The sequence below is a fragment of the Nicotiana tabacum genome, chromosome 17 (genome assembly GCF_000715075.1).
Source record: "Nicotiana tabacum cultivar K326 chromosome 17, ASM71507v2, whole genome shotgun sequence".
In the NCBI taxonomy this organism is placed as follows: Eukaryota; Viridiplantae; Streptophyta; class Magnoliopsida; order Solanales; family Solanaceae; genus Nicotiana; species Nicotiana tabacum.
Window position 1 is genome coordinate 136,583,055 of NC_134096.1, and position 23,379 is coordinate 136,606,433.

Below are 23,379 nucleotides of genomic sequence, written 5' to 3' on the forward strand. Positions count from 1 at the left end.
CTGAGCACAAAGTGCACGGTTTAGAAAGCCAAAGAATGAATACGAACTTGGAACAACAACATAACCAGTATTATCCCACGAACTTGGAAATACCCACAAAAAAAAAAAATTACTCAGCTCCTGGGTAACAAATCCACTCTCAACCAAACGAACTCTCCAAAACCAACTAACAAAAAATGTTCGTTATGCACGTTTTATACATTCAATATGGGTGAATCCGCAAAAGTTCTGTCCACCATGAAGTCTGATAAAATAATGTGGTAGACTAGGTCAAAATTCACAAGGAAAAAAATAAAAAATCAAGCTAATAACATAATACAAGGAAATACAGCTTATCGCGATGCTAACTCATGCCGCACACAATTTTTATCTAGCCACAATACCTACAAACAACAAACTGGCCAAAGATAAAATGAAATAGAATATAAAATGACTTCGTACTAGTACTCCATTACCCCATTAAAACGCTTTCCAACTATCAGAATCTCTCCTTGATGCCTGACTCTCCACTGATGTCTTAAATGGATCATTTGACCCAAATGGATCTGCATCATCAAAAGATGGGAAGCCATGACCATGATCTGTGTCCCTGGTGCTACTGATGGAATCAAACCTAGTTAGTGACGCGCGGGGAGGAAATTGCCCAAAATTATAGTCAGAGTCTGCGGTGCTGCGAAATGAATCGAACCTAGCAAACGAGTCCCGCTGCTGGAATGAACCTTGATCGTAGTCAGAGTCTCTGGTGCTGCGCATTGAATCAAATCTTGAAAGAGAGTCACGAGTGCCAAAGGGGCCACTATCCTGCATGTTGAAGGAATCAAATCTGGAGAATCTGTTGGAGTGTTCTTCAAATCCTTCACTAGATCTTCGAGGTGAGTTTGTAGAACTGTACATAGGTGTGCTCGGAACTGAGTCCCCAAAGGCAAATGGACTCTTTTTCTGGAACATATTATCTGCATTTGGGGAGCCGCCTGAATTATAAGCTGGTGTGCTAGGAACAGAATCAAAGAAGGGACTTTGCCTCGAGAACATATCAGTCTGAGAGAATCCGGAGTTGTAATTTGGGGTGCTTGGAACAGAATCAAAGAAAGGGCTTTGCTTTGGGAACGTGTTGTCTGAATAACTGAACCCAGCATTGTAACTTGGGGTGCTAGGAACAGAATCAAAGAACGGGCTTTGCTTCGGGAAAGTGTTGTCTAACCCAGCATTGTAACTTGGGGTGCTAGGAACAGAATCAAGGAATGGACTGTGCTTCGGGAGCGTGTCGATAGACTGTTTGGACCCCGTTTTAATAGGGCTTAGACCCCAGTCATCAGCTCCAAAAAGAGAAGCTTCCTTATGATTGTCACGATCTGTGTCCTGCATAAACAAAAAAGTTAAGCAATATGATGTGGAGTTTCAGCTTTAAAATAATGTCAAAGGTATTCTTCGAAATGGTAATTCTGCAAACGAGTAAAAGGTTGCCTAGACAGTGAAGTGCTACAACATGCAAAAGTCTTGATCTAACCTGGCAGTTGCAAAAGTTAAAAAGAAAATGCAAAACGCATCCATTTACCTTTGCAACAGAATTGAGGTCCCATGCGGCATCAGTGTCAAAGTTGGTATCAAACGTACCCCAGCCAGATTCATCAAAACCTTTGTCCGAGAACACAGATTCAGTACCCCAGCGTTCACTGTACTCATAAATTTAAACGAAGAAATTCAGATTTCTAGGAAACTGTACAATAGTTAGTAGAAGGTGGAACCCCTCACAATTGAGTATTCTAGACAGTTGTCATCATTGGAAAACAGAGGAACATGGTATACTGAATCACCCAAAAGAAGAAGAAAACCACCACATTACCTTTGGGCAGCATGGGGTGAACCATCAAAACCAATGTCCTTCCTGTACAGAAAATTCTTAGAACTCTTTACTTGGAGAACATGAGAGCATAATAGACCAAATCGCCAAAAGCAGAGGACCACATTACCTTGGGCCAGCATGGGGTGAACCATCAAAATTGACATCCTTCCCATACATAGACTCGTGGAATTCTTTGGACGGGCTCTCAACTGCATTACTTCTTGACGGACTATCAGTTGGACTTCTTGCTGTTTGTTGATGTCCATGCGCAGATTCTGTGTCACTAACTTCTCTAGCTTGTCCATGGTTTGGCACCTTATCTATCTTCGCATCAGTGCCAGCATCAGCAGATGATTTTCCAGCATCCTCATCTAAAGGAGATGCTTTCTCACGAACCAATGAAGACTTTGGTTTAGGAGGGGCAATGACGTTTTTCACGTCAAGCGTGAGCTCTTTCACAAAGGTGAATCCTGGAAAAGACAAAGATCCAAAAATAAAGTGAGAAGAATTTAATAAATTTATACAGCCCAAGCTGGTGACTATGGGGGCTTGGAGGAGTAGTAGGGACGCAAGCGCTATGTGGACCATGACTGCGCAGTGCATTACGGAAGCCGCGAGAAAGGTATTAGGGGTCTCAAAGGGTTACTCTGGTGGTCACAAGGGAGATTGGTGGTGGAATGGAGAGGTGCAAGGAAAAGTGGATACCAAGAAAGCAGCGTATCTGAAGCTAGTGGAAAGTGTAGACGAGGAGAAAAGGGCGAATAGGGAGCATTATAAGTTGGCTAAGAAAGAGGCTAAGCTAGCAGTTACGGCGGCCAAGAGTGCAACTTTTAGTCGTCTGTATAAGGAACTCGAGGGCCGAGGTGGGGATAAGAGGTTGTTCAGGTTAGCCAAGGCGCGAGAAAGGAAGGCGCGTGACTTGGACCAAGTGAAGTGTATCAAGTACGAAGAAAGTAGAGTTTTGTTGGATGAGGGGCTTATCCATCGGAGATGGCAGACCTACTTCCATAGTCTCTTGAACGAGGAGGGGGACAGGAGCATTGTACTAGGTGATTTGGAACTCTCCGGGAGTCGTGACTTTGGGTATTGTAGGCGGATTAGAGTTGATGAAGTTGAGGGTACTATGCGTAAGATGAGCAGGGGCAAAGCGACCGGGTCGGATGAAATCCCGGTGGAGTTTTGGAAGAGTGTGGGCAAGGCGGGCTTGGAGTGGCTCACTAGGTTATTTAATGTCATTTTTAGAACGAAGAAGATGCCCGAAAAGTGGAGGTGGAGCACGATGGTTCCCGTATACAAGAACAAGGGTGATATCCAAAATTGCAATAATTATCGGGGTATCAAGTTGCTTAGCCATACTATGAAAGTCTGGGAGAGAGTGGTAGAGCTAAGAGGGAGAAGTAGTGTGACTATTTCCGAGAACCAATTTGGGTTTATGCCGGGGCGTTCGACTATAGAAGCCATCCACCTTGTTAGGAGATTGATGGAGCAGTATAGGGAGAGAAAGAAGGACTTGCATATGGTGTTCATCGACTTAGAAAAGGCTTACGATAAAGTTCCGAGGGAGATTTTGTGGAGATGTTTGGAGGCTAGAGGTGTACCCGTTCCCTACGTTAGGTTGATTAAGGACATGTATGATGGAGTAAAGACTCGAGTGAGGACTGCGTGTGGCTGGGGAAGGGGTGTGAGGCTGGACTAGCAGGTCATCCCTAGGAGAGGGAGTTTTAAGTACCCCGGGTCTATTATTCAGGGGATGGGGAGATTGATGAAGATGTCGCACGTCGTATTGGGGCGGGATGGATGAAATAGAAACTCGCTTCCGGTGTTTTGTGTGACAATAAGGTGCCACCAAAACTTAAAGGTCAGTTCTACAGAGTGGTGGTCAGACCGACGATGTTGTATGGGGCTGAGTGTTGGCCAGTCAAGATAGCTCATGTTAGATAGGATTAGAAATGAGGTTATTCGCGACAAGGTGGGTGTGGCCCCTATTGAGGACAAGATGCGGGAAGCGCGACTTAGGTGGTTTGGTCATGTGAGGAGGAGGAGCACAGGCGCCCCGGTGAGGAGGTGTGAGAGGTTGACATTGGAGGGCCTACAGATAGGTAGAGGTAGGCCAAAGAAGAGGTGGGAGAGGTGATTAGGCAAGACATGGCGCAACTTCAGCTGACCGAGGACATGACCCTTGATAGGAAGGTTGGAGGTCGAGAATGAGGGTAGTAGAGTAGGTAGTGTAGAGTGTTCATAACATTAGTATTGGCACGCAGTTTCGTTTTCTGTTGGTAGTAGGAGTTTTATGACTAACCGTTGTTTTCTTTCATTGTTGATCACTTTACTGTCTTGTTGTTTTATTCTACTTTTATATGATTTTTTGATACTGTCCCTTTTTGCCTATATTTTCATTAATGTGGTACTTATAATATCTTGAGCCGAGGGTTTATTGGAAACAACCTCTCTATCCTCACAATGTAGGGGTAAGGTCTACGTACACACTACCCTCCCCAGACCCGACCAGACTCGACCGTGGGATAATACTGGGTATGTTGTTGTTGTTGTAGTATACAGCCCTCACGTCCAAAAGCGGCCCAAAGAAGAAATAAAGCTGAATTCCGAAAACATACCTTCATCTTCAAACTTATCCCACTCTTCATCCCAATCTGCTGCACCCTCTTGGATGCCCGGTTGCCAACCTTCAGAAAATAGAATTAATATGAGAAAGCATTTGAAAGAAACCACACCAATGAAAATTATAAACCAGAAACACCTTGAGCTTAGGTAACACAAAATTTGACACTTATGACAATGGCCAGTCATACATCACGCACCACCTACTTGACACTACAAATCACTGACCAACTGAGAACACACATGGATCCTCGAAGAAAAAATCAGCATCATATCATGAACTAAATGGACATGACATAAGTATAAAGAGGGAAGACCTTGTATCTTAAACTGGAGGTTTCTTTAGAGAATTACTGGCCGAAAGAGCCAATCATAAACGGTCGGCAACAAGTTATTTCTAATGTCCCAATAACTAGCACACTCAAATTGGCTGAAAAAATGAAGGCTTCAGCTTGAGATTGACTAGTGACGTTTAAATTTCTGTTAAAGGAGAATTACCAGCTAAAGTGCCTCATGGCAAATACTTTTCGCCCCCCGGTCCAGCTCATTATATTATTAGCCAAGAAAAGTGAAACTCAAATGGCACTTTTAAGAACAAAACGATCTCCGCTAGATCCACAATTTCTTCCAGGAAACAGTTCTTTATTATCAAAATTCCTCTCACGAACAATAACTTAGTCAGTCACAACTCAGCGCAAAAAGATAACAAGGGATTGGAGTTATATTTCGAAGCAATCTTCTTTATTAGATTTTACTGACAACCCAATGAAAACTTATATCATTAAACAAAATACACAAAGACTTGTACAATTACCAAATGGAAGCTCAAGCAGTGTAGTTGGTTTAGCTCGTAAACCATAAGTTTTGCATCGTTCATTCAGTGCTTTTACTAGCTCCTCAAGGTTCGTCTGGATATGGCTAGCACGATCCTATAAAAGAAAAACTTCTGATTCAGAAAAGTTCTAATATCTCTATCAAATCCATTAGTGAAACAATATATCAACCTGGATACCATCAGTCTTGCCATCTTGATCCATTTTAACAATTTCCTTGTATAGCTCCATTTTTTTCTCCTATAAAAGGTTCAGCAACATAACAACGTTTAATTGCAAGCTCAGCCAATTTCACACGATTTACAAAAAGAATAAGAGAAGAGGAAAGTTAACTTTACACCAATACATTTGACGAAAAAATCCACAAATACCTGAATATCCCGAAAAGTTGCCTCTTCAATTGTCAATTTAGAAGCAACATCTCCTGTCTGCTTGTATTTCTCTTCATACTTTTTAGCCAATAACTCAACCTATCAAATTCTCCATTTTAAGTTAAACAACATATAATTGGAGATATGTGGTTTCCTATATTCAGATAAGTTTTTACCTCTCTTTTGTCAGCAGAAGTTCTTTGAGTGATCTCATTTAGTCTATTATCACATCGGCTTTTGTATAGAATCTGGTAAAAGAAACAAAAGCGGAAGGCAGACCATTTTAGTATCGTAATTCAAAATCATATACCGCTCTTACAAGACACGCCACCACTCAAATACTCAACATTCACTGCTTCAAAGAAAACAGACCAAAAGGAGAGTGAAGGACTTTGTAAGATTTAACCCTCAGCTTAAAGCATTACGAAAGACACATAGATATATAGATCTCTAAATATAATTGATTGAACTTGAGGTGCATAAAGAATAGACACTCACTAGTTCTTGCATCTTTGCATGGTAAAACTGAATCTTTTCTTTTGCGTCCAAAATTTCCTTTTCCAATTCCATGACCTGCAACATTATAGCATAGAGGTAAAGAAAAACTGAATTAATAATTTTTGGCAGTTACAAGCACTTGGAAGTAAGCAAGCATCAACTGACAAAAGAAGAGGCTTCACTAGAATTAAGTTAAATGCAAACATGCAGATCGGCATTTGATTCTCCATAGCATCAAATTACAATTAAGGAAATTCAGTAACTGCCAAATATGCTTTGGTCTAAACACTGGGAAATAACAAAAAGTTAGTGCTATAACTTTGATGACCATCAACCACGGAAATTATGACAGGCCAGACAAAACACTATCCAGACCGTGCATATAATTCACATTCTGAAGCAAAAATGGTAGCATTGTTGTTTAACACATCATACAAACCATTTGTCAATTGGTTCATAAAGAAAAGTATCCATTTGTCTTCCAGAGTATCAGATCTGGTGTAGAAATAAAAGAACACAGAACAGACCAGGAAATCATATTAAGTTTCCTGCAGTGAGAACTGCATTCTGTTGCAAGTCTTGCAACTTTGGTCGTATTCACACACTTCACTAGTAGATACATACTGTTCAAGACCATTGTCAAGTTACCATTCCTTTTCTCATGGTTTAGTTAAAGACCCAATTCATGAAACTTAAATTTGGATAATCGTGGAAAATGACGAAAGTAATGGAAGAACTGATAAAGAGTCAGGACAGAAAATAGCAGCTGAAAGAACAATTTAATTTCACCTTCTTTTCTGCATCAGTTGCTTCCTGGAACTTAGAGTTCAATGCATCCTGTTCCTCTTGGCTAAGTTGGTCGACAAGATGCTTCTCCAGTGCAGGAACTTTAGGCTTCTGTTGACTAGGCTGCACAACTTCATTGGGCTGGGGAATGGGAACTGGGCGTGGAGGCTTCCCTGGAGCACCAGAAGCCACCTGTCCTGCACCCCTTGGCCCCTGTGTTTGCTGGGAAGCTGGAAAAAAAAAAGGAATCATGAGACTAACTGAAAAGGTAAGAAACAGGAGGGAAAGCCAAAACTTTCTGCTTCAGTTCAAAATTCAAACTATAATTTCTCTTTCTACCATTTGCTGCATTCTCTTCAAAAAGATGTGATAAAGCCAAAACTTTCTGCTTCAGGTCAAACTATATTCTCAGCATAGCTAGCTTTATGGTTTGTTTGTATTATGTGCTACAGTACAGCAACAGCAACTACATAAATGTATATGTACACACACATAGACAGACGTTTGTACATCAATCAGTAGAAAAGACAATGAAATATACCAGAAATTAGAAGTTCTTTAATATTTGTACTTGTTCAATGGAATATACAACCTTAGTCCCAATTAATTGTGCCAAAAGGGAGAAGAAATATAGGGACAACACTCTTCTTATTACAAAAATATAAAAAGTTGAGATTCTTGGTATTATGAAACAATCATTTAAAAATATACTAAATGATATTCTTAATGATTCTGTTAACTTTTCAAGAATAGCATATACTCCCTCCGCCAATGTGGGACATTTTCTTTTCTAGTATGTCCCAAATAGAATGTCACCTTTATTTAGAAAAAAGTTAAATTTAAATTTCTCATTTTACCCTTAGTGAGATGATTTATAGCCATACAAATGTGTGTGGCTCATTTCAAACCACAAGTTTCTTCTTTTCTTAAATATCATGCCAAGTCAATGACACATAAATTGGGACGAAGGGAGTACTAATTATTAAGAATATTTTGTGATATATTATAGTCATTCAGAATATTCTACACATAATATTCTTGATGATTCTCCTGACTTTAAACGAGATAGAACCATTTTAACCTACAAAGAGCTAAAACGTAAAATCTTTGAATAAGGTGTAATTGAATCTACAAAAACAATCTGGAATGTAAAACAACAGCGTAGTTAGCTGAAAAGATGCCATATGAGGTTCCAAACAATAGGAGTAAAAGCACTTACTTTTCAAGAAAGACCAAAAAGGAACAAGGATTAACTTAATTTTGATAGAGGAAGTTTACAAGGGAGTATTGCCCAGACAAATTTAAACCAAAATTATGATATAACCAACTGTAGTATGGATGTTTTTATATGTTTTAATCCATAATGATTATAAGTAACATAACTACATCATTTTGGATTATGTGGTCCATTTAAGACTCCAGAAAGAAGCTTATTGATAAGGGACCCGAGAAAGAGAGGTTGGAGCTAAAATGGTTAATTAACTAGCTAAGAGATGCTCGATATGAATATAAAATCAAAATATTGCTTCAACTAGCCAACCTAATCATGTAGTTCAATACGAACGTTATAGAAACCCAGATTCTGATCACGAGGACCAGAACTTCCACATAAGTACACACTGGTGGCTAATATATTACTGAAAGCGGCAAAGATGACAACAGACTGTAACTGGCCATACAATGAACTCCCAGATATGTGAAGAAAAAAAATGACAGCTCTTAATCTCTCCTCTCATTCCAACATAACTACCACTACACAGGAGATATTTTTTGACATGCTCTCGAGTAAATGATAGCCTCAAAATAGTTTCTCCACAACCAAATAATACTATTACTGACCAAAATATAGCTACTCGTATTTTGTAATTCGAGTTTTTGTAAATCATGAATTGGACACATTCCATATACAAAGTTATCATTAGATGAAATGCTTATAATGCTTATGCAGAGAAGCATCCAACTCAAAACCTTAAAGTTATGGCTGATTGGCACAAGACCTCTATAAACCACTTCGGATGCCCATATATAAGATGTGGGATATTATACACAACTCAGCACCCTCGGTAATTGTGACTTGATTTTTGGGCTTCACACTATGACTTGAATGCAGACTTTTTATAAGGACTTTAATGCGACTAACGAGTATGAGAATGGGTTTACCAAAGGTTTGACTATGATATCATGTGAAAGAGTCTAAGTATGCGGTCCAAAACCTAAGGTTATGGATGGAGTTACTCAAGACCCCATTAGATGCATGTATATACTGCATGTGGAATATTATATACTTAAATATAATTCAAATCAAAGAATCGGCTGTTCTATTTGCTAATAAATATGTTACCCACACATATATGTGCACAACTGGTCATGAGTCCTGCATAATCTATCTTATACTATATTAAAAGTGGGAAGCCCAAAACTAAAAAGTTGAATTACTAAAATGCCCTTAATAATATATATTTATATTTAATAATAATAATTAAATAAATACCAAGAAAATATTAATGCATATCGTGTCTTTTCTAAATAGTTGTGTTCTTTCATTAGTAACTAATTTTAAACAAATTATTTGGCCGTTACAAAAGAACTACTATAAAAAGTTTAATGCCTTGATTTGAAGGGTTGTGTTCCTTCAGATTACCAAAATAACTTTTAAAAACCAAAGCCTTATTTATTTAAAGGCTCCCATTTGAAGTAAATAAAATATACTATGAGAAAAGAATCCGAATGATTTCATTACTCCTTGGGCAAACTTATCCAACGTAAACTAATTTCAACAGTAGGTAATAGTACTTCTTACTGATTTGAATGTAATTCAAGTGTAACGGCTTATTGGTTTCAACATTAGGCAATAGTATTTCTACTTAAACACATTCTGTGTAATTTTCCTTCTACTAATGTTGAAGAATATTTTCATTTTTCTTTCTGAAATCATTTTTTTTATGAAGCAAGAGAGATATCATTGAAAGGCATCAAGTAGATGCAGATTAGATAATGTTAGGCTGTTAGCTCCAGTACAATGGTTGCTAAGCTAAGTTTAAGGAGCTAACAAAATACAGGGGGAAGAGTACACCAGCTGTATAGGTTGGTTAATCAGATAGCCTTCAAAGTGTGTGTTGGAGTTGAAATTCCATCAAAACATCTTGTGGTTCCTTTCATTCCATAAACACCAAAAATAGTAGCTGGGATCATCCTCCAGACTTTGTTGATGGCTTTATCAACTCCGCAAAAACTTCGGCATTCATAAGCATCTTTCATTGATTGAGTTTCTGAAATCTTATATTCCGATTCTAAAATTCTTTTTTTTTTTTGGTTGGGTTTTTGTGATAGAAAAAAATTAAAGAGTGCAACTTTAATTTCTTTAGTAGGCTTTGTATCCTGGGTATCGATTTTTCAATAAACCATTTCCATAGAGTGGAAAATTACTATCCTCAAGATAGTTTTCTTGAAAAGCATCATCTACATTCTTGCCATATTTTTCATTGAAATTCTCTTGCAAAATTTTACTATTTTAGATTATTTTTTAAATTTTCTACGACATATTTAGCGACAATATTTATGCAAGCTGTGGTAAAAACGTAGATGTCGTTTAATAGAAACATACTGATAATATTCTGCCACTGAGTCACTACTATTTTGGTTAGAAAGAGGCATTACAGCTCAAGGAAGAACCATTCGATCTATATTTGCTTTCTTGAGGTAAGATACATTTATCGACTTGACACTAACTAGGTCTATTGAAGAGTTAGAAAAGTATTTGTTCCAATTTGAGGGAGAATGTGGTAGTTTTGATTTTGAAATGACAATATTTATGTCGTTTCAGGAAAAAACTTTAGTCTTTCTTTGAATTGTGATTCATTTCTTGACAATTTTTATGCATAATTTTATGAGTTCTGATTTATTTATTTATTGGTTATTGTATGACACTGAAAACTTCATACTATAATGTTAACCAACAAAAAAGAAATTCATTTTACGATTGTTAACTGCATATATTGATAACTTATTCATTTTAAATGATTCTATTTGGACAATATTTGGTTGACGTTAGAAAAATTAGTATTTTGAGTTAAATTTGAAGTTGAAATTGTGTTTGACAAGAATTTCACTTAGAGAAGATGTTAGAACTTTTGTGAGTGAAACATTACTTCCTTTGAGATACTCAAACAAAACTTTTAGGTTCAAATTTTTTTTATTTAAAATTGATTTGAAATAATAGATAAAATTACAACAACAACAACAACAACATACCCAGTCTTATCCCACACCGTGGGGTCTGGGGAGGGTAGTGTGTACGCAGACCTTACCCCTACCTTGTGAGGATAGAGAAGTTGTTTCCAATAGTCCCTCGGCTCAGGAAAACATAAGCACCACATTGATGAAAATATAGACGAGAAGGGACAGTACCAAAAAACCATATAAAAGCAGAATAAAAATAACAAGGTAATAAGGTAATCCACAATGAAAGAAAACAACGGTTAGTCATAAAAACCTACTGCCCACAAAAAGCGAGACTGTATGCCAATACTATTGTTATGAACACTCTAGACTACCTACTCTACTACTCTAATCCTCGACCTCCATACCTTCCTATCAAGGGTCATATACTCGGTCAGCTGAAATTGCGCCATGTCTTGCTTAATCACCTCTCCCCACCTTTTCTTTGGCCTACCTCTATCTCTCCGTAGGCCCTCCAATGTCAACCTCTCACACCTCCTCACCGGGGCGTCTGTGTTCCTCCTCCTCACATGACCAAACCACCTAAGCCGCGCTTCCCGCATCTTGTCCTCAATAGGAGCCACACACACCTTGCCGCGAATAAACTCATTTCTGATCCTATCTAACCTGGTGCGCCCGCACATCCATCTCAACATCCTCATCTCTGCTACCTTTATCTTCTGGACATGAGCGATCTTGACTGGCCAACACTCAGCCCCATACAACAACGTTAGTCTGACCACCACTATGTAAAACTTACCCTTAAGTTTCGGTGGCACCTTCTTGTTACATAAAACACCGGAAGCAAGTCTCCATTTCATCCATCTCGCCCCAATATGATGTGTGACATCTTCATCAATCTCCCCATCCCCCTAAATGATAGACCCAAGGTACTTAAAACTCCCTCTCCTAGGGATGACCTGCGAGTCCAGCCTCACCTCCCTTTCCCCCCTTGAGTCTCGCCAGTGAACTTACACTCCAATTATTCTGTCTTGGTCCTGCTTAACTTAAAACCTTTAGATTCCAGGGTCTGCCTCCATACCTCTAATTGCGTGTTCACACCGTCTCGCGTCTCGTCAATCAATACAATATCATCTGCAAATAGCATGCATCACGGCACCTCCCCTTGGATGTGGCACGTCAGTACGTCCATCACTAGATCAAACAAAAGAGGACCGAGTGCCGAACCCTGATGCAACCCCATCATAACAGGAAAATGGTCTGAGTCCCAACCCATCGTCCTTACTCGGGTCTTTACTCCATCATACATGTCCTTAATCAGCCTAACATAGGCAACAGGTACACCTCTAGCCTCCAAACATCTTCACAAAACCTCCATCGGAACTTTATCGTACGCCTTTTCTAAGTCGATGAACACCATATGCAAGTCATTCTTTCTCTCCCTATACTGCTTCATCAATCTCCAAACAAGGTGGATGGCTTCTGTAGTCGAACGCCCCGGCATAAACCCAAACTGGTTCTCGGAAATAGACACCCTCTTCCTCACCCTTATAAAATAATAGATAAAATTATAAAATAAAAATTGAATTGCAAATAATGTGTGTCCAAATTATAACTAAGAAAAAATTGTAAAGTATGCATATGAGAAAAATTCAGTATTCTGCAATACAAATTTTACAATAATGATATAAGATAAACGTGCGTTGCACGTTCAGAGAGACTAGTAAATATTATAAATGGGAGGAAATAAATTTACCTGGTGTGTGTCTCCAAGCAACAGCACCATGTGATGGGGTAGGCTGACCAGAAGCAGGCAATAATGACTCGTCAAAAATAAGATTGGTCGGAAGGACTGAAGGAAGAGGTCGACCTTCCCTGTGTCTCTCCATCAGGTAGAGAGCAATGCAGAATTCCCTTAAAGACAGCATGCTGTCATTGTCTTGATCAGATAAATCCCACACCTGTTTCAGCACCTCTGACAAACAAAAGCATACCATATTATTGTCTCAAAGGACCAAAAGACCAACAGCTTGGCGACAGAAAGAAAATTCTACATGAGATCTCATGAGCAAGAAAGATGCAAGGCCACAGACCCACAGGTCATAATACACTGCACCAACAATGTCTTAAAGGACGAATGACCAAAGCTCACATGACTTCATGGCAAATAAAACGCCTGTAAGAAAATTGTTGCCTGATGAATGTATGAAGTGCATAACCCCGACGAAACATAACACGATGCATTCTACCAGAACTATTAAGAGGTAAAGAGTCCCGATGCGTTCTACCAGAACTATTAAGAAGTAAAGTGTCCCCACATATTCCAAATTTTAGCAAAGCTACTAGATGTTTGAATAAAAACTAAAGTTTCCAGAAGCCTAAGAATCAAAGAGGCAAAGCCCTTATAAGCAAGAAAATATTAGGGCCGGCAAGAAGTATGCTCGGTGATGAAATCCATCTTCTTACTCAACTAGTCTGCTGCAATACTACCTTACCAAGAATTTCATAACTTTGTTTTTAAAAGAACATGCTCCGACATTGAGTGTTACATCAAGCCCCCTAATCATCCTATGATAAAAGAAAATCCCAACGTCTTTTACTTTTGCGAGTTCAGTATTGAGTGTTACATCAAGTTGTCTGTAATATAAACCACTGATAATCATCAACAACTCGAAATTTTCAATGCTCCGACACAGCCCACTTCGTTCACAAAGCACAACACTGTTTTTGTCTATCTCTAGAAAAAATTATATACAAGTCAACAATTCTAAAGTATCAGCAACTTAAATTGTTCAACAGTTCAACTTTAGAAAATGCTGATGGAGTGTATACACGACCAACCAACAACTTAAATTTTTAACACTCCAACACAATCTACTTCGTTGACAAAGCACAACATTGTTTTCTTCTATCCCAAGAAAAGAAAATATATAAGTCAACAACTGACAAGTATCAGCAGCTCAAATATTTGAATGGTTCAATCTTACACAACTAAGATGGAGTATGTACACAACCCACTTCATAGACAAAGTACAACATTATTCTGGTTTATCTCTACAAGTAGACTAATAAGCCAAAGTACAACACAACATAAAATTGGACGGTAGGAGCAGTATGCAGCTAACTATTGATGTTGAAAATCAATAAAGCAAAAGAAAACTCCTAAAACTAACTAATATTGGCAAAATATTTTTTTGCAACCCTTTAAATGCAAGAACTTGCCGAGTGAAGTAACAATCATATCATAATTAAAAAAGTGAACTACTTTCTGTCTCATAGCCATAAAAACGTATTGGCTTCTAAATTGGGTGATTACTGTCTAGATTTAGTGATACCTAATCAAGTTGCACTATTTGATTAATATGGTGTATCAATTAGAAGTACTTCAAATACCCAATTTCACAGGGAGAAATCATGATTAACTAGATAATTTATATGGTTTAAGCTCTTCAAAATAAGGATTAGAGTTCAAAAGAAGTAACCAATTTTATAAAAGCCTGTAAATGTACACCAAAGTAGATGATATCAATCATTTACTTATTAAGTCATAACTGGAAGCTGCTTCATTTGACATTTGCACAGTTTTTAATTGGAACCTAACATACCCACTGAGCTCTCAAGTGTCTAGCTAATTAAAATTTAAGTAAAATAAGGGTATCAAGCAACACTTACATAGACAATGTCTATTTCTAGTTAATAAACCAAGAGCTCCAAGGCTACCCAACTGCCTCCTACTTCAACCTCAACTTTTAGAGCTGTACGAAGAGACTAAACATGAAGCTATGGAATGGTGGAATAACACAGCTGCCAGAGTGGAAGGGAAAATAGCATGTTCTAGAAGATTAAGGGGGCTTTAAGGGCTTGCGCTTTCCAAAAAGAAGAAACAAACAGAACAGAACTCATAGAGGAACTTTCTGAAATTTACAAGCTACCGCAGAGTCATTCCATGTCCCAGAGTCCTAATCATCAAAATCTAAGGCTTCTAACTGCAAGAACAGTAACAATTATTTGATGTCCCAAGTCACTTAATGACTAAAGAATATATAACACATTCAGTTGATGGTTACGAAATGAGCGATAGATATTTGACATGCCAAATATAATATCTATGATCTATCTCAGAATGAAAACAACCAGAAGGAACATGGTATTTCATAACTAGATCAAGGCAGTATTGCATTAAACAAATCACACCTCGAGGCAACTTCCAACTTAGAAACAGGTTCCTTGCCTCCTGGCCAGTAATTTTTCCATCCCTGTCTGTGTCCACAGCCATAAATACTTTGCTGTACTTCTGATAATCAGACCGAGTCATTCTTGGCCAAGGAAGCTGAGACTGACCAGACAGAGAATTTCCGGCTGCATTAGGATTTGCAGCAGAGCTTGGCACTAAGACCTGTTGGTTTGGTCTCCCGGTCAACTGAGCTTGCTGATGCTGGTTTACTGGTTGCTGTGGAAGTGCAACTCGTGAATCAACTGAGTGGGCCTTTACTGGATGTTGGAGCCCTGCAGATGCAGTGACGATGGATGGTGAGACTGGTAAGCTGCTAGCAGAAGATATACTTGGTGCAGAGTTTTGTTTTGGTTGAATTGATGCTACTGAAAAGGCATCTCCAAAAGGCGAGTCAGATGCAAATCCATTTCCTGAGACTGGAACAGCTTTAGATGAACCTGGTAGTGCCGAATAAGTGGTCTTTTGTTGGTTCTGCTGTGGAGAAGCATGATCAAATCCATCTTGACTTCTAGAACTGATACCTACATTAGGAGCTTGGGAAGTAACAGCTGCTTGGGAACCACCATTACCAGCAAGCCAACCAGAGGAATTGGCAGGACTAAAACCTGCCATGGTACCTGCACCTGGCATTCCTTGACCAGAAACACCTGGTTGAGACTGAAAAGTGGAGCTCGGAATGGGTGGTCGAGGAGGCCTCACGTACTGGCTTTGCTGAGCTGGTAAGCCCTGTTGACCCCTAATGCCAAAACTTGGTGCTGTTAATGGAGCAGCGCCACTAACTGGAGGCACTGGAGCACCACTGACTGGAGGGACTGCAGAACCAACATTATTCGCTGGACGAGGACCTGGTATAGCTGCAAGGTTTATCTGGGGGGGAGGAATTTTAGCTGAAGCTGGGGTAAATAGTGCAGCTTTCACTATTTCAGGGGTCAACTCTCGTTTTTGCGCCACTGTAACAAGTTTAAGATAGTTGAAAAATTCTTGGCGGCTAAGAAAACCAGTATGACTTTGATCAACATATGTCCATATCTGCATAAAAGCGAAAGAGAATGTGAACTGTACTGAGAAACACTAGGAAATTGATAGATCCAGACATTTTACAAGAACAAGTGAGAAGACACAAGTTAATTGATAGATCCAGACATCCAACAGGAGTTGCAGACGGACTATTTACGAACTAAAAGCTTCTTCCATATCTCGATTATCTTGAAATCTGTTTTTAGAGCTGTCTTCTGGCAAGCATCATAATTGTTGTTGCACTACTTAATCAAATATCAACAACAGTAATGTCTGGGCCTTACCACTCTCACAGCCTGAACCACAAAGCTATCTGCAAGTTCTTTACATATTTTTGATAAAGCTGCAACTTCTTTTACATTCTCAAGTGGCTCTAACACATTTTAGTGGTAATTATAGTTTTAAATTTCAACTCTACAACAGACTATCTTCTTTTCTAAGTTACCAGACAGTTATTCACCTTGTTGTATTACAAGACATAAGGTGGAGGTTTCTAAAATTATAATCCGCATAGCCATTTCACTAATACTCGTTAAATAAACTTTTCAGGCATCTCATATCTGCTACTCATTTTAAGGTTGTTTATGTTGAGTTGCTAAATACTCATCTAATGCAACAATTGCAAGTTTCTCCTCTCTTTTTTTTGCTGAACCGAACCATGTCTTTCCACCCCTTTTCTGCTGCATTGCAACGAGTTTGCAAGCTCAACTGACCGAAATGCTTCGAGACCACTCCACAGCAGCTAGCACATCGAACAGGTAATCATAGACAATAAATGAAGTGACAGAAGAAGAGGTAGAAAGGCATGTCATTGCAATGACAAGTGATGCATGACAAGATCCATATGTAGGCAGATTAGGCATGTGAAGAACATGTCTCATCACGTAAGTGAAATGTTGTGCTTTGATAAAGAACATCGCCATGAATGAAGGTAGAAACTAAGTATGCAGTTTCTAGAACTACTGTGTCGGAGGAAGAAATGGTGTGCAAAGAGATAAGGGTAAATTGAAGCTAATAGATGTTAATCCTTCACTTGTAAATTGGAAAAGCAGCAGAAAAACAGCCTCAAGCTGATATCGACTGTGACAAACACTCCGAATTTTCCTTCTTAGCCATATAGTTAAATTCCTAACCCAATCAATACTTAACAAGGAATTTTAAAAACTAAAGCAGATTTGGATTAACAATCTTTTTTCTTTAAATTAACACTTGTGCCTAAACCAGCTAGCTTGCATGTCGATTAATTATGCTCCCACTGAATGTTGTAGCCGGATTCGAAGCAAACATGGTTTAACAAGTAATAATAGCAACTGGACTTACAACAATTCAAATCACAGAAAAACGACTCATATCATAGGACCAGCTAGCAGAATTGTGATAAATTAGTAATCCATCAAAAACTAGGATCAATTTCCTTTCTTGTCCCTAGAAGTAGTGGATATACAAAAGAAGAGGGGAGTAGAGAAATGGGGGGAACCTGAGCAAGGAGCGGTTTGGGCAAATTGGAGGCTTGAAAAAAGGCAACAGCCTCAGCGCCACTGATCCGGCCATCCTGATCCAAATCTGCTCTTCGAAAATAAGCCTCGAACTGATCCATATTCGGACTTTGATCCAAATTAATTCAATTGGTTTTAACAAATTTGAATTAGATCTGTGAGTAAGCGACTCGTTACGGAATCATTTGGAATTGTGATAGTGAATTAGGGCAGAGAATTTGAGAGATTTAAGAAGATCCAACGTGATTCGCCGCCCGGAAGTGCGGGAGGAGGGGGGGAGGTAGTGGGCAGTGGTGGGATCGACAGGCGGAGGATTGAGGATGATTTGGTAGTGACAATTCGAGAAAGGTGATGTCACAAGTTTTGATGGGTTTTGTGCTTCGTACAGCACAAAGCACATAGTAGCATTTTTTTTTCCCGACAAAAAGTAGCCTTTACCGTGGTAATCTCTCTTCCGTAATGCCATTATAAGTTGCAATTGTGGAATGCGGTTTATAAATAACAATTGATTATATGTTCATAATTACTAATTACTATCACTTTGCAATTGTGGAATGCGTTTTATAAATAACAATTGATGGGTGAAATTTATAAATTAATGTTATAAATGAGATGAATGCATGTGAGTGAGAGGAATGCATTTGTACATAATTTGTATTCATGTACTCAATTAAGAAGTACATTAACTTATAACATTTGAATGTATTTGTATCTTTATAAATAGGGAATTTTTGACCCTATAATAACACACCAAGAAAATAAATAACAAAATCATTCTCTCTCATATATATTTTGTCTTCATTAGTATATTGTTCTATTGTGCTCTCATTTCTTAACACGTTATCAGCACGAGGTTCTAACCAACTGAGGCTATCTACTTCATTCGAATTTTATCTTCTTCCTAAAAGAGGTAGTCAGTTTCTTTTTCGATTCAGGTATACATTCCTATGTTTATAACGTTCCTATTAGAATCTTCTTTAACCTACAATTTAATTATCATATGCATAACTTGTATTGAATATGATTATAATAATTGCATTTGTATGAAAATAATAAGTTTCGGTTAAATTGTTATTTCATTATATAAACTACGAAGAAGTTTAATCCTACACATAAATAAATAAGTATTAAAATTGAATTACAATAATTAGACTAACTAAGCCCACATCCAAATATTCTAACAGAATATGCATTTAGAAGGAATTCTTGCAAAATTTACAAAAGGTTTAAATGTGTCTTCAATAAATTTATCACCTAAGTGTACAAACTAATTAATGAATTTAAGATTAACGACTTAACTATTAGATGAATCGTATTGAATGTTGAAACTTGTCGGAATTGATATCATCTAGTTTTATGCCTACTTAGCTTATTGAAACGCATTCTAAGTAGAGTAGAATTATACTAGTACATATTAATTCGACTTATTTATTCTATGAAAATATACTTACATGTCTAAAGTTTTATGGGTAATATTAAATACTAATTTATCATCGCACTGTACGTAATTATTTGTTTGATAATTTTACATATAGAATATTAATACACGATTATGTACTGTACTGAATTGATAATAATTCTTGTCATTCTAATTCACTTATTTTTATGATAGTTTTCACTATGTCGAATTTGTCAAAGCTTGAATTTATGGCACTTGACATCTCTAGGAATAACTATTTACTATGGGTACTTGATGTTAAAATTCACCTTGACGCTAAAGGTCTTGGTGACACTATTAAAGAAGGAAATGAAGTATCAAGTCAGGATAAGGCGAAAGTCATGATTTTCCTTCGCAATCATCTCGATGAAGGGTTAAAAAGTGAATATTTAACCTTGAAAGATCCATTTCAATTATGGACTAGTTTGAAGGAACGATATGACCGCCTAAAGGCCACGGTATTGCCAAGAACTCGTCGTGAGTGGATGCACTTACGGCTACAAGATTATAAGACCATAAGTGAATATAATTCTGCTGTATATAAAATAATTTCCCAACTAAAATTATGTGGGGAACCTATGAATGATGAGGACATGCTGGAAAAGACTTTTTCTACTTTTCATGCCTCAAACATGGTGTTAAAGCAGCAATACCGTGAAACGAGCTTTAAGAAATATTCTGAGTTAATTTCATGCCTTTTGTTGGCTGAACAACATAATGCCCTTTTAATGAAAAATCATGAAGTCCGCCCCACTGAATCCCCCCCCACTAGATCATCTCCATTTCCAGAAGCGAATCTGGGAACGATAGATCCAAAGTCTGAAAAAGCAAAATAATTATCGTGGTCGTATAAATATACGTGGGCGTGACAAAGGGCGAAATAATAATCGCCATGGTGGTGGTCGTTATAAACAAGAGAACAATAAGGGTTCTCAGAATAATCCTTCAAAAGGCAAAGGTAATGTTTGCCACCGATATGGTATGAAAAATTATTGGGCACGAATTTGTCGTACACCTGAACATTTTATCAAACTTTATCAGGCATCTATAAAAGGGAAACAAAATAAAGTTGAGATTCACTTGACTTTTCAAAATGATGTTGAGGCGGGCCCTATGAATAATCATGATAAAGTTGAAGCAAATCTTGCCTATAAAGATGATATTTTTGAAGGTCTTGCACATATTACTCACTTAGAAGCTGGAGACTTCTTTGAGCATCATAACTGAAGACTTATTATTGGAAAAAAATTATAAGAATAAATGTATATCTTTTTATGAAGTTCATATTTTGAAAAAAACTTTTTATGTTGTCAGTATTTAATTTCATAAATGTAGTTTCTTTTGTTCTTAAATTTTTCAATATTATTTATGATGTATTTTTTTTCTTATTCTTGAAGAATATGAAAACTTCACAGTCTCCAGTTGGCCGTATGAATAATAAAGAAAAAATATGTCTTCTAGATAGTGCTACGACGCACACCATATTAAACGATAAGAGATATTTTTCTTATTTAATTATGAAAGAAGCCAATATCATAACAATATCTAGTAGTACAAAATTAATTGAGGGCTCTGGAAGAGCGACTGTATTACTATCAGGAGGAACTATATTGGCTGTTAATGATGCATTATATTGTAGTAGGTCTCAAAGAAACTTGTTGAGTTTCAAAGATATTCGCCAAAATGGCTATCATATTGAGACCACTAATGAAGAAAAGGTTGAATACATTTATATTACCACAATAAAAGCGAAAAGAAGTATGTGCTTGAAAAACTTCTCGCATTTTCCTCCGGATTATACCACACTCCAAGAGACCTTTTTTTCCAAATTTATTGGTAAGTGACTTTATGTTACACCCTATATTTTCGTATGTAAAAATGCGTCGTAAGCAAACTAATGTAGGACAAAAAAATGAGATAATATTTAAAAGTATATAAAGTAAGTTAATCATGTTACCTCTGAGGTTACAAATATTGAAGATCATGAACAACAAGTACAAAGAGGGTTGGATAGTTCAGAAGCTAAAGCAATTGAATAAAACAATGTTTCATCGAAAGTCGACAAGTTGGGAATGTTATAACATGTACCTTTGGGGTGAGACTAGGGTGATTAACATGATAAAGAGATTATGTTATGATTTATATTAGTCGTATTACATCCGTGTGTTATGTTTTTAAGTCAAGCGAGTTGTGGAACAAAAGTCGATGAAAGTCATCACAAGTTACATTCATAAGTTTTACTGAAACTTTGGGTCAAATGTAACTGCAATTTTCTCCCAATATACTTAGAGTTATGGTGTGTTCCACCCATCAAATTAAAGATCTATGAGTCTATTTTCCAACGCATTAAACCATTTGTCAATACGACATCGGAGTAGAGAGATATGTGCATTTTGCGATACTGCGCAAGCTGCTAGGTGACAAGTAGGTGTGTCACCTACTTGCTTAAATGAAAGCCCAAAAATGGGCCATTTCGGGTCGTCCAAAGAGGCCTTTTAAGGGCCTATTTTCTTCATATATTAGACTTAAAATAGAGCATAATAACCAGACATAAGCTCTGCAAAGAATCCTCCCAAAAATTTCCCACAAACCCTAATTGATTTTCTCTCCCTTTCAAGTTCCAATTGGAGGTAAAACTTAGAGTTTGAAGAACCAAGATAGGAGCTGAGTTATCCAACAAATAAGGTGAGTTTACTGCTCTCTTTCATCCATTTTTTCTTCTGTAAATTCATGGTAAGTCGTTCTATACTTGTAAGAACTCACGGGATGGTGATCGGAAGCCGTGAGTTCGAGTTATTCACTTGTAGCGGACTGTTTTGTGGACTGTTTTGTGTTGCTGTTGGGCTGCGTGTTTTATTACTATTTTGTGGAGTTTTGGAGGAGGAAGGGGGTTTATAAACACCATATAAATGTAGGGTGGTTGGCTGGTCGTTCGTCATAACATTTTCGGGTCGTTTGACACTACTACGGTGGTCGTTTTGTGTACGAAGAGATTGGGGTGTGTTGGGCTGTTTTGTAGTATTTGATGGTGTATATAGGGCTGGAAAATGATGTATATATGTTGTTATTGTTCTGTCCTTGTATTGTTGGTGTTATCTTGAAGTTGGAGGAAGGGCATATTATAGGGGAGATGCTGCCCGTTTTAATACAAAATAGGTTTGTCGTTCGTTGTGCGATAGTTGTACCTTTCGTAACTTAACGATAGTATTATTATCATTCTTGTAGATTAAGGTGCGAAGAGGTGAGTTCAACTTGGTGATTGAAAAGATTGTGATAAGGTATGTTAAGGCTAAGCCTTCCTTCATTTTGGCATGATCTCGTAGCTACATGTGTTAGTAATGAGACAAAAGAGAAGTTCATATTCATGAATTTATTCACACTATTCTAGTCTCATAAGTTACAATATTATTCCTTATCGAGACTCTATATTCAATTTTAGTATTGTCTTCTTCCAGTCAAGAGAGCAGCAAGCCTATATATACAGTATTACAGTATTTTCATTACCATCGAGCTATAATCAATGGGCAGGCCCCTATTGGGCAACCTCTGATCAGATGGAAAGTTATATACCGAGCCTACTGTGGCCGAGCGCCTATGAGCGAGCCCAGCATGGTCGAGATACATAGCCTAGTATGGCCGAGCGCCTATAAGCGAGCCTACTATGGCAGAGCAGTTATATATACCGAGCCTTATAAGGCCGTACAATTATTTTACTTACTATATTGAAGGAGTTGAGTCAGTATCAGCAGGTAAGTATATCTCCAGATCATCTTTGACTCCCAGTTAATTTCAGTTATCATATTATCAGTTCAGTTTCAGATTTCAGTTATTTTATTGCCTTACATACTCGGTACATTATTTCGTACTGACGTCCCTTTTTTGGGGGCGCTGCATTTCATGCGTGCAGGTTCAGACAGACAGACGGGTAGACCTCCTCAGTAGGTGTTTTCCGAGTTCCGCCTGATCGGTAAGCTCCACGTCTTTCGGAGTTGCCAGGACTAGAGTTTTGTGTACATCTTATGTATATCTGTATATATGTTATGGGTAGGTCGGGGCCCTGTTCCG

At 37.9% G+C, this 23,379-nt stretch overlaps 2 protein-coding genes across 2 annotated transcripts; one reads left to right on the top strand and one right to left on the bottom strand.

Moving 5' to 3' along the window:
* Positions 1 to 167: 167 nt before the first annotated feature.
* On the bottom strand, positions 168 to 18,343 carry LOC107799986 (uncharacterized). Its single transcript, XM_016623128.2, has 14 exons — positions 17,858 to 18,343; positions 15,324 to 16,392; positions 12,886 to 13,104; positions 6,954 to 7,180; positions 6,165 to 6,239; positions 5,843 to 5,914; positions 5,667 to 5,765; positions 5,467 to 5,535; positions 5,277 to 5,391; positions 4,459 to 4,527; positions 1,971 to 2,313; positions 1,844 to 1,885; positions 1,556 to 1,673; positions 168 to 1,359 (listed from the first exon to the last, which is right to left on the bottom strand). Exons 1-14 carry the CDS (start codon positions 17,975 to 17,977, stop codon positions 460 to 462), a joined length of 3,537 nt encoding a protein of 1,178 aa, XP_016478614.2. The 5' UTR covers positions 17,978 to 18,343; the 3' UTR covers positions 168 to 459.
* A 1,153-nt stretch (positions 18,344 to 19,496) lies between these two features.
* Positions 19,497 to 20,150, top strand: LOC142172133 (uncharacterized). The gene has a single exon (XM_075235910.1). It carries the CDS (start codon positions 19,497 to 19,499, stop codon positions 20,148 to 20,150), a length of 654 nt encoding a protein of 217 aa, XP_075092011.1.
* The last annotated feature ends 3,229 nt before the right edge of the window (positions 20,151 to 23,379 follow it).

Bases quoted from the DNA above. Each gene is read 5' to 3' on its own strand.
- LOC107799986 (XM_016623128.2), bottom strand. From the start codon at position 17,977: ATGGATCAGTTCGAGGCTTATTTTCGAAGAGCAGATTTGGATCAGGAT. The intron at 4,528-5,276 runs GTAATTGTACAA...TATTTTCTGAAG, and splicing joins ACTGCTTGAGCTTCCATTTG to GTTGGCAACCGGGCATCCAA. The intron at 1,886-1,970 runs GTAATGTGGTCC...TTTTCTGTACAG, and splicing joins TCACCCCATGCTGGCCCAAG to GAAGGACATTGGTTTTGATG.
- LOC142172133 (XM_075235910.1), top strand. From the start codon at position 19,497: ATGTCGAATTTGTCAAAGCTTGAATTTATGGCACTTGACATCTCTAGG.